Genomic DNA, 12,694 nt, shown 5'->3' with positions numbered 1-12,694 from the left:
AAATTTATTTAAATTTCTCGGAAAAATGTTCCCTCGAGGAGATAGCTGACATTCCGTGCGATATAGTTGCAAATGTATCGTCTTTTTACATTGTTTACACCCGCGATCGATTACGTTATCAGGCCATTAACTCTCTTCTTAAGGTATATTACCTTTTACAACCGCGACCGCGGAATGCCTATCGATATTCAATAGCCACATTTGATTTCGCATTATTGCGGAATTACTCCGTGTATGTATACATGCATGTATGCGTTAGGAATTCAGTATAACTCGCCAGCGAAAATAGGTATACGTGATACTGATAAATGAACAACACAACGGAATACAATATGCGATCTCATGGACGATATCGCGAAAGTTTTGATATTAAATCAACCGAGACAACATGTGTTTCGGCCCCTCTCCCCCCCCCTCTCACTCTCTCTCTGTCTCTCTATTTCTCTCCCTCTCTTTCTTGTTTCATATTATGTACATTGTCATGTTAAAGATAGATAGTATGAGCACACATATGCAAGGAAATCGATAGAACGCGCTTGATATTATTTATTTCACCCTAACAGACTTTCGCGGGATTATTATCCGCCAGCCGTTTTTATATCAATATCTCGACGTTAGGTTCGATCTGTCTTCAAATTTGAAATTTGTATAGGAAAGATATGACGGCACGTATCCGTCGAGTATATAAATAAATTTTACGTCAAATGTCTCGCGATTCAAATCGCAATCTGAATCGAATCCAGAATGTCGCGTTGCCAAACGTACACAATATATCTGAAAAATTTATTTTCTCGATATTACCTATAATATGCTGGATTGATCGTAAAGATATACATGTGTGTGCACAGACAGCAACATAATAATCAAAATTATTTATAGTAAATTAAAGTATATTTACGTGTAAAGTTCTATAGAATTGCATACTATATATAATTACTTTATGCATAAAAATGAGAGGAGAGGCTTATATTATTCCGTCTGATATTCTGATATGGTATTTCAGGAAATTAAAAACCCTGCGTGCAGACACACGTGTGTGCGCTCTCCAACAAGTCAATCGATAAAATTACAAGCGAAGTATAGTATAAGAAATGGGGCGCATAACGTTGCTGTTCTCGTTTAACGCACGCGAAAAGCCAGCGGGCTCATATAAAACTCCTGTAAAAGTTATATAAGTAATAATTGAGATATATAAGAATGGATATATTTATTTTTTACATTCGACAACTGATATATTGATATGTATATATGTATCGATATGTATATACATATCGATATATATCGCGTATAAGTTATCTTTTCAATTCTTCCAAATAGTTAAATTTCACTACTTTTATCTACAATCGATGTATATATTTATCTACAATTATTTACTTATTACCTTGTTGCAATTCGCACGGAATAAAATCTGGAATTAATTCTTGCTGGAAAATCCTTCGGAAAAAAGCTCGACGAAAATAAAAATTCTCTTAGAAATTAATTTAGCCTTAATAAATATACAGAAATAATCTCTAAATGGGAAATTTTCCTTATTAATATAAAATGTATTTTCTTTAGAGCACTTGCAGTAATTTTAGAAATGTATTAAGCTGCGAATCAAAACTGTGATAATAAAGAATTTATAAGATCTTAGTAGGATTATACTTTATGTGTGAGAAAATTAATCCATCCTGATCATTAAAGAGAATTGAAAATAAAATTATTATCGTGTGTGTATTATTCTCGTTCATATTTTTTATTTTTCTCCTATTAAATTAAAACAAATTTTTCAGAATACGAGACCGTTTCCTTTTTCGTCAAATTTTGATAAATTATTCGATAAATAAAAATGAGTTAATTTTCCATGTGGAAAAACATTCTTAAGACCTTAATTATATAACGTCACAATTATTCTATTCTTGTTTTATTTAATATAATTTTGATTTGTTTCGCCGCAACACACCTGTTTATTATTCTCTAACATATCCCGACGACAATACATGATTAATTTAACGACATTATTATTCCAGTATGCACATATATATCATGTATGCGCCCAATCTGTTGCTGAATCGTTGCTGGCAATATTATCTTAACATTATGCATTGTCACAAAATCACATTTTAAAATCGCTCTCAAAATATTTCTTCTACAATATTAGCACACAAAATAAGAAGAAATTGTAAATTTCGTCGACGCTATATAAAAAAACACTCAATTATACTCAGATAAAAAATTAATTGAATAAAAACATAATAATGTACATAAATATGTCCTCTCAACAAGTGATAATTTTTCAACTTGAAATTATAAAAGACGATATGTGTTTTTTGCAATTCCAAAAGATTTTCTAATTATGCTTTATGTTTTCTTGAAACAAATAAATTCCCGCGATTCCTATTACATATTGTCGAAAACAACGAAGATATTTTACGTAATAGAAGATAAGATTGACAATAAGTATCTCATATAAGCTCGATATTTCATTTCAGATGTTTTAATATTACAACACAGCCTCTGCTGGCAACGTTCTCGGGAACGTTTCCAGCAAAATATACACATCGCTATTACGCGTCGTGAACGCTTTAATAAATAAAAAATATAATATCAGCCGAGAGAAAGAATGGCGCAAATGGCGCGCAAATTCGGCAGCTTCCTCATTTCTGTCTTGTGTCAGGTCGGGAACGTTTCGACTCCCGACGAAACACAGAAATTACCTCTGTCGTCGCAAAACGGCACCAACGGTACTGGAAACGAAGACGACAGCTTTTCGAGTGACGTCACGTGAGGACGTTATGTCAGCTCTCTCGGATATTTTCAAATCGAGAACAGCCACCGACTCTGAAATTGTTCGTATTTTCGAGACGATTCTCGACAACCGACAACGCGAACGCACATTGATGCATCCTCTTTTTTGACTCTTAACCCTATCATTGCACACATTTTCTGCTTATAAAAGTACAGTTCTAAAAATGTCACATTGACGCTGAAAAAGTATCACTGACGCGACGAAAGCGTCTGTTTCAAACTTTTCCTACGCGATTTTATATCCGGCGTAGAAATCGCTTCCGTGCAAGGACATATCGTGAAAGACAAACTGTCCCTAACTCTGTTGGTGTTTGTTAAAGACGAGAATTCAGTGATGCGTTTAAAAAGTGTGTTCCAAACAAATATTAGAGGTAGTATATTTAAAAGAATAATATCACATTAAAAAAACGATATAAACAATGTATTATATTTTTATGTCATATGTATGCATGTGTGCCTTCTTATCTAAATTCAATTATTTTGTTAATGAAATAAAAACAAAACAAAAACTTGATCTTCAAAACTGATCTTCTTATAAAGTATTGAATTTTTAGAAGATATTTTATAAAAAACACAAGTTTTTTTTCGAGTCGAAATTTTGCTTCCATTTTCAATTTCAATTTTCTTATATTTTAGAGGATTTTAATTTATGTAGAAAATCCTACTTTGTATCTCAAATAAGCAAACAATTTTTCATTTAGAAATTTAAAAGAAAAGCTTATAAAATTAAGTAATTTCAAAAAAGAGAAGTAGATATTAGTTTAAAAAATAATATAGAAAGCAGGAGAAAAATTTCAACTTGAGTTTCTATAAAAAGATTAAATTTACCAAAAGCTCAAGGTATATATACGTATTAATATATTCATATAGGTGATATTTTTATTTTCAACTGTGCTATCCCTCAAATATCATTCTTTAATCTGCTTTTCACATATATTCTGTAAATATATGTCATAAAAAATGAATGGACCATAATCCATACACGAGCGCGCTGTAATTTTATATAGGTTCTTTTATATATAGATTTTTTCATTATCGCGCAAAAAACGAATTACAGTGTTTTGTACCGCCCTATTCGTATTTATTGTATCCGTATCTAAATGTGCAAGGCAAATGTGTCTCGTTCTGAAAAATACGCGCACGTAGATCTTACCTGGTTGTGTAATATTCGAAGAAGGCAACGAGTATCTCCAACGATCTTGACACAGCGGCCCACATAATTTCCTTGTTCCGGTGAATTTCAATCAACTAATCTAATCTCGCTAGAGCACTTTTATGAAAGTTCCAGTCGACGAGGTATCTGACGATTTGAATTTAACACGATATTTCGAGCGATTCTCGCATTCTTGTTCTTTCCCTTTCCCTCTCTCTCTCTCTCTCTCTCTCTCTTTTTTTCTTCCTCTCGATGTTAATTTTTGTTACCGATACATCATCTATTTGTACATGTACAATTATAAAATATGAGAGGGCGACAAGTGATTGGCCAATACTATTTTGATTTATATATTTATATATTTATATATTTATATAATTTATTAAATATAAGATTATATATAATGTATGCTCTATATATATTATATTTAATTTTGGATCAGAAGAAAAGCAAATGTCAAAATTCAGGTAAATTGAATTATTACGTTAAATATAGATATTTTCCATAAAATTTTTGTCATATAAAATTTATAGAGAAAGCACATTTAACGTATAATCCGATTAACGAAAAGTTCGATATTAGTTTTATTAATATTGAAATAATTTTTCAATTTGGAATTACATAGTTCAAATGCGAAATATTTGACAATTTACTTTTTAAAAGTTTTAGAGCAATGACTGCAAAGCAAAGATAAAAGAATAATTTTCTTCAGGTTACTTTAAATTTTCTTTTAACAAGATATTTTGACTAAAACTTACTTGTAAAGGAATATATGATATGTACAATTGAGAAATTGCAGAAAATAGTGTCAACCTAAGACGGATCGTTTGCAAATTTGCTGATAATAATTAAAATTATGCTTGCAAATCGTAGGATATCATGTATGCAAAGATGTATTCTTAACAATAAATTTTGTTTACATGCGCACAAAATTTATAATAAAACATAATTTATTCTCATTAATCAAACATAATATTAACAAAATATAATTTATTCCCGTTTATTAAATAATATAATTCCGTTTATTAAATAATATAAACAATATTTACCATATCTCTCTAAGAAAGCTTGTTGAAAATTGTTTATTATTCCCTTCCATCCTATACAAAAGTACACTATTCATAAGACTCGCTATTCGCAAAATAATATAATGAATTTTTAGATTGAAAAGCAATTTGAACTTAAACCGACTAAAATTTATTTCCGTTTATTAAATAATATAAACAATATTTACCATATCTCAGAAAGCTTGTTGAAAATTGTTTATTATTCCCTTCCATTCTATACAAAAGTACACTATTCATAAGACTCGTTATTTGCAAAATAATATAATAAATTTTTAGACTGAAAAAGCTATTTGAAATTAAACCGACTAAAATATCAAATTGTATCGATACGTTTAATTATTTTGACCTACATTGTAATCCATCCTACGTAGATTGTATGGCCGATGTGTGTGCAATTAGAATTTAATAAAATCCTTACATTGTGTATATTGTTACAATACCATATTGTAGTCTGCAATAAGGGTCACGAGCGTAACAAAATGAAATACTTTGAACAATTAATTCGTACAACGCACGCCGAGCCAATCATCAATTCGACCTGGCTGTTTAGTAAGCAAGTACGGTACATTCTCATCGATTGCACGACGGTAGATAATATTAATGTAACGCAATTATCGGCCGATAAACAGTTATCCCATATTAAAGGTTACGAAGCTACAACGCATCCAAATCATCAAACGTCTCTCTCTCTCTTATTAAATTAAACGGTATAATGAAAATTGACTTTAGAACATTGAATTATTATAACGCAAGCGGTTAGCCCCGATGTCATCAAGCGTAGGTGAAATTTAATCGGGAAGTCCATTCAAATACGAATCTTTTTAGATTAGACACTTTCACCGCAATTACGATTTAATCGGTTAATTTGAAGCAACATATTGTTAATACGCAGCGGATTTTGATGAAACTGGCTAGGAATAAAATTGATTTATGAGCGCGCGACAGGTCAGGTGAACGTGTAGTGTGATGCGATGATAGCAACGTGGTGACCAGAAAATATTGTATGTACATCGTGACAACGATATAGGAACAACGTCATATTTATCACTGGCATCTGGCGACGTCATATGGATAGAAATACGCGATATAAAAGCTCATTTCGTGGCAACGATTGATTTTTAAACATTTTATCGACTAAGAATTACGTACGTATTTGAAAATGTCAGAAATTCTTGCAGAAAAACATGAAGATTTAAAATGGTTTGATATATCTCAAATAAAGAATATTCTTGCTTACATTATGGATACTTGTATTTCGAAAAAAAATTATTTTCTTATTGAATTATATAACTATTTTCTTCTCATCCCCCAAGATCATTGGCTCAATTGAAGGGACAATATTCGCTAACATTTGAGGATGATTTGAGGATAAAAATTTCTCGTGATAAAAAGAGACGAGTGTATCTGTTGCGAGTTTACGAGACGCATATAGTGTCAACCGATGACCGATGACACAATTAAATCACTCGCGAAATATCGTACTCGTCGACGGACAACCCCCGCGTCAATATTCGATAACGACGCCCCGCTTTTAACGGGTTAGGCACGTGGGTCGTGTGTGTAACCCTTTTAATGAGTTTCAACAAGCAATTTAACGGAGAGCACACATAGCGGCGACGACGGGCGCCCTAACATAGACGGCAATTTTCTTCGTAATGACGAAGTAAGGCGAACTTTCTCTTTGTTTCTTTTTTTTTCATCGCGTACTTGCAGCTTTCACGGTCCAGCTCACGAGCACAGCAATGAAAAATAGGTGAGAAATGCGAGAGGAGAGGTGGACGGGAGGGAAACGCCTTTCGCGAGTTTTATATCCGACAAAAGAGAACTTACGAGAGGGAACAAAGTTAAGGGAGAGACATTAAACAGACGACGCAGTTACGGACAAAAGTTGATAAAAAAGCAGTTGAATTATTTATATCCCCGTTACACAAATATATATCCGTCTTTATTCGTTTGCGATGAAATCCGCGTACGGTACAAAAATACGCGAAATACGAGAGCAACAAATGGACCGCACGCGGTCCATCACGCGCGCATCAGTTGCGGTTTAGATTTCTCCCTTCGGTTGATTTTATCAATTGTTAATTTGATTTCTTCGCGGAAATCTCTGCAGCAGATAGAAATTTTAGACAAATACGCGAAATACGCAATCAGCAAAAACTCCGGAAAAAGACGAATTACGGATTCAGGTATCGCACGAGACCTCCTTTCTGTTTCTCCATCTATCTATCTCTCTTTCATATCTTTCACCTACTGGAATGTTCGAATATAATGTAAATTCCTCTAAGTTATGCAGAATTATCCTCGATCGTTTCTAGTAATACAAAATTAAGGATAAGTATTTCATGAGTTCGTGAGATATTCGGAACTAAGATTTTAATACGTATATACGTACTTGACACCGAGTTCAAATTCGCTCTTCAAAACGATAGAAAAATAGACGGATAATAGAAAATACGAGATATTATACTTTCATTAAAGTATTATTAATGATATTCGAATTATGCAATTGCTGTTTCAATATGCAACTGCAGCGAAATCAGAAATATGACTCATTTAAAGGACGTCGAAAAAGAGTTTCAAGTTTTCTTCCAATCTTAAAATAATTATATCCTTTTTTTACATCTATAAATTTCTAAGTGGGAAGGTATCTCGTTATCGAAATATTGGATACTAAAGATGAATAATATGCATTTCGTGTTTGAGGAATATTTCAAGAAGACGTGACGCGAAGTAGGAATATTAATCTAACTTTTCAGGAAAGAGAAATGTTATGTTAAATGGTGAAATTATTATAATAGCTCACTCAAATGTTATATTCTTTCCGATAAGCACAAAGAGACATATCATTCATTAAATAAAAGTTCTAATTGCAAGATATAAGAAATTATTTGATATATATTATAAATTATAAAATGTAGTAAAATTGTTCAAAGTTGGAGTATTTTAATCTTGTTTATATTTATTTTGCGGTTGTGTGAGGTTTCTCTCTCTCTCCTTTCATTCTTTTTTTCTGTATTATATCATGTAATCAACTTCTGCTTAAATAATGTTAAGCTACAGCTCGTAAATTACGAACTTTATGGCAAAAGAGATTCAATTGCAATTCGAGGTAGATAAAGTTTATATTAAGTAGCAGCTCTCTTTCCGACGATGGCGATCAGTTTCAAAGTTATCTCATTCCGCGGGTTTCGGATGCGCAATGATCTTGTATCTCGTCTTAATCTATTAATGAAATTAAGGAAACGTTGATCAGAACTGTTTCATCGAGTTGAACCCGCCAAAGTTAGATGAGATAGCTTAGGAATTATAAAGTGTGGATTAGCGCTTGCATAGAAATTATAATAAAACTTATACCGCGTCACGTCTTTAAAATTTAACGATGTAAGCGACAAATCGGATGCACTATTAACCACCATTTCACATGAAATTTGAATTAATTCGAAGCAAAATTCGTGTAAAGTTATTAATGGACTATTAATGTCTCTTATAAAGCAATATCACAGACCATAATATTCTTCTTACAAAGAATTATTTATAATATTACAGGCCATAATATTCTTCTTACAAAGAATTATTTTAAGTTTATTAAAAAGAATTTTTCACTTTCGAACATGTATATTTGTACCCCTCATTTTACCCTTTTATATAAAATATTCTATTAAAAAAAAATATATATAATACATTTTTATAAAGATAATAGGGTTAACTAAAAATAGAAAGTTTTTACTAAAAACATTTAATCGAAAAATTTAATATGCATCTGAAGATAATGTTTTAACTTAATAAAAGGAAATTATATTAATCTTCAAATTATGTTAATTGATCATGTGAAAATTATTACACGGCAGAAAAAATGTTATTTTATGTTTTTGCTCTTTAAATTATTTGTAATTAGTTCCTTATAACTTTTATCAATAAATATATATATATATGGTATCATTATTTGATTGACACACAAAGCATTATCTAGACAGTAAATTAATTATTAAAAGCGTATTTCAAGAATCTCGTTTATTCACGCGATTCTCTGTCGATACATCGTTGGCACGCCGGTTCGTGTCAAAAGGCAGGTATCGAATACCTTATTGGGAATCACCTGGAAGTGTGCTATGTTGGAAGCAAATAATGACTAAATTTAGAGTAAATTTAAACTAAAACTATTTAACAGCAGTTTCTAATAAACTGCGTGAAATGTCTACAAAAATTTATTCATAACATTTACGTCTGAGTTAAAAATCAATTGAAATAATTGAAAGGAATGAAGAGTAACATGTATATTAAAATCATTTTATGTAACAAGACGCATTGTCAGGAATCGATAAATGTCGACAATATTCGCATGTCGAAAATATTCGCATGACCAGATATCACGATATAATTCTTCCGAAAAAAATTCATCACACGAGATACTAATAATTGAGAAAAAAAACTATGAAGAGAAAAAATCCGAAAAATCTAGATAGCGGACAAACGAGCAAACTATACGGACTCCGGAGATGGTACGTGCTGTAGCACGTCGGGCTGTTCACATCGGGTCTGAGTAACCAAGAGAGAAAGAGAGAGAGAGAGAGAGAGAGAGAGAGAGAAAGAGAGAGAGAGAGAGGATGGACGACAGAGGAGGAGAAAGAGGGGAGGAATAGTGGTCGGAAGACAGGAGGTTGGATCGATCCTAGCCACCACCACTACGAGAGAGAAGCGGAGCCCGCCGCGTCCGGGTCTGGCGAATCTCCCGAAGCCAATCCCGAAGCACGTAGACTCTCGTCTACGTGGGGTCGAGTTGCAAAGAAAAATTGTATCGCACCGATCCCGGATATCGTGCGGGTATCACCCATGAGATCGCGGGATGAGCATAATGGCGGGATAGTTATCTCGATTATAGGGGATTATTCGTCGCGCGCGCGTCCTCGCTCTGGAGGGAATACGTAGCGACAGGTGGGAGCGTCGAGATACAGGCTACGTGTATCCATGTGTGTGTGCGTGTGTATGTTTTGGCAGGCGCGTGCACTCGAAAGCGTGGAGCTTAACGGATTCTCTAGAGGTCCTCTGCGCCCATTTGTTCTTGCGCAAATGATTGTCGCGGTCGGCTTTTCCCTTTATGCGGCAGGGTTTCTCTAACAGCCACGACAATCACATTCCGACGGCGTTAGTCGAGGAAACACCGGCAAAGGCTTCTTTTTTTGAACGGCGAGAGTTTATCGATTGACGCGATTCGCCACGAGACCGCTTATTGGCGAGCCTTCGACATAATTCCGCACTCGATATCGATCGATCCTTCGCCAGCTTCGCTCTTTCTCTCTCTCTCTCTCTCCCTCTCTCGTAACAATTCAGCATGTGTACCATAACACATATTTGCATATCAAGGGAAGAGAGAACTTATCCAGTTGGCCGCGCGATTGGTTTACTATCGATCAGTCCGGAAAGGTTGAACACTCTTCCGCTTGTGTTCCGCTGCTTTGAGCGATATATTTGCGAGGAAAAAAATTTTCTCTCGTCGATCCCGCTTCTCACGAAGGATGTCGCAACAAGTCATCCACGATATTCTTTTCTAAGCATCTCCTTTTGTTTCCGAAAAGCAAGAACGTAAGATCGCTCTCCCGCGCTTCTTTCTCTTGGATGATAAATATTTTCATTCCTCCCGATCGATCATGGTGTCAACTTGTCGCGTGTAACCGTATCGAAGCCAAGCGTGTCGCGAGCATCAGCTAAAATAACCTCATCGAATATCCATATCGACGTAGAGAGTTTTCATTCTAACAGAAATTTTCCCCGCTCGGCAAATGTGTCAGAAGATATAAGCGAACGCGTACAAAGTACCTGCGTATTCCTGAAATTGTTTGAAGCGTGATAAGAATTTACTGGTGAAAATTTAAAGAAAATGTAACGGAAAAGAGAGAGATACACGGAGGGAATAATGGGAGAAAGCAAAATGCACATCGTAATTCCGCACACGTTCGGGATCCTTCGATTATTGATGTCCGCCACTGACGACGATCACAAGCGAAGCGGTTTCATCCCTCGGATGAAAAATGTGGCGAAAAATTTCTCGTACGAAATGAAGGACACGCTTATTTTTCTCTCGCGAAATGTCCGTCAAAGCATTTACTTCTTCCCCGGAGCACTTGCCTCGATCTTATTACTCGCGTGTCATACCGTCGCACTTGTCAGCGCTAGGATGTGTGTAATAATAGATGCGATAAACGAGCAGAGTTTGCGCTTTCGATCCCGGACTTTGCCGACAAAAGGAACGTTTGTCGAATAGACAGGCGAGGGCTCGCGCTGACAACAGAAGCGAAAACCGCCATCAAGTTTGCGCGATACTCCGTCACGACTTTACCGGAGAGTTAGGGGACTTAACCCCTGCCGCCCCTCCCAAGCGTTGACAATTAGACGCCGTCAGCTGTTATGCCATGTCGCGGCGCCTCGAAATTTTAACGAGCAAATCTAATCATCCTAACGATCTTTTCCTTCTCGTTAACCGCGAGAATAGTAAAAAGTCACTCGCCCTACGTGCCAGACGGCCGGAAGACAGACGAGCAACAGGTTCCCTCTCCTATATACACATGTAAAGCGAGATCCGTCGATTCCCCTGTTCAATTACTCGCTCGCCCTATTTTTTTTTGTTCGTAAAACGTCATGAATACGTTGATGTTACGAAGGGCGTGATGAATCATCTTTTGATAATCAATAAGCACGGAAATGAAGAGAGGATATATATTGCTCGTTTCAGAAACGACGTTGAACGTTGCTACATTAAATTCTGCATAAAATATCACGGGAAATTTATTTAATGATAATGACGCGATACTTTTCTCTCTATCGACTATCTAGACAATATTTTATTAGAATAATAGATATTCTTCAGCGTTAAATTTTTGATTAAATAAAAATTGTAAAAATTCCCTTGGATCTATTTGAAGCAAATTAATCTAATAATTTTATCACACTTTATTACCATCGTGATTTTAAATTCGTCGGAAATCTAATCTACTTTTCAACGTTAAATCGCCTCGATTCCCATTTTATTTCGAAAAGTTTATCTCAAGATTGGCGGATATCATCTCACCTCATCCTTTTATAACTTTTCAAGATATTTTAGACACGATATCACATTTAGGACTAACTTTTTGTATTTCTCCCTGCAGCACCATTTTTTTCGCACTCGAAAGTGCTTCAGGGAGAGAATACATTGCGATGAAATTTTTAAGTTGACACTTGGCCTGAATGATGTACGTTGTTTCCCAATATTGTTTACGACTTTTGTGACGTTACACATAAAGGGAGTATCTCACTCTTACTTCATCTGAGTAAGTGAATATGCTCTGCGAATACATAGAGCCAAAGTGATGACAGCATGAATTCATTTATTCACAAGACTCGTAGGCAATTATTCTCCTCTCGCGAAGTAAACGCGAAATTCATTCGCATCCAACCTACAATAGCAGGAGAGAAGGGAAATATAATTATTTCACTTTTTCCACTTCATAATATTTTTTTCGAAATAAATTTCAATTTGGGTTTTGCAATATATTTTAGAAATTCAATTATTTAAAAAAACGCTTGTGTGCTGAAAGACGAAAAGAAAAGAAGCAAATGTACGGTACGCTGGTTTGATATTACATTAAATCTGAAACAATTTAATTCATTGTTTTAAACGCTCGTGATTTAATTAAAGAATTATTTCAAA

General features: G+C 34.5%; 1 protein-coding gene across 8 annotated transcripts in view; it reads right to left on the bottom strand.

The window, feature by feature from the left end:
* Positions 1–12,694, bottom strand: part of Syt7 (Synaptotagmin 7) — a 148,696-nt gene that overhangs the window by 22,753 nt on the left and 113,249 nt on the right. For 2 of the 8 annotated variants that reach the window (XM_083082999.1, XM_083083001.1), the window contains exon 2: positions 3,941–4,087. The exons of 5 other annotated variants lie outside the window; for them this stretch is intronic. In XM_083082999.1, coding sequence (XP_082939125.1) covers positions 3,941–4,005 — 65 coding nt within the window. In that variant the 5' untranslated portion in view covers positions 4,006–4,087. Of the gene's footprint in view, positions 1–3,940; positions 4,193–12,694 lie in introns of those variants that run through there. One more of the 8 variants, XM_083083000.1, reaches the window with a different exon arrangement.

Source organism: Camponotus vicinus, unplaced genomic scaffold (genome assembly GCF_025532165.1).
Source record: "Camponotus vicinus isolate PSW18456_S1 unplaced genomic scaffold, iyCamVici1.0 SCAF_11, whole genome shotgun sequence".
Lineage (NCBI taxonomy): Eukaryota > Metazoa > Arthropoda > Insecta > Hymenoptera > Formicidae > Camponotus > Camponotus vicinus.
The sequence above is the reverse complement of the archived record's forward strand: the minus strand, read 5'-3'. Positions and strand labels throughout refer to the sequence as shown.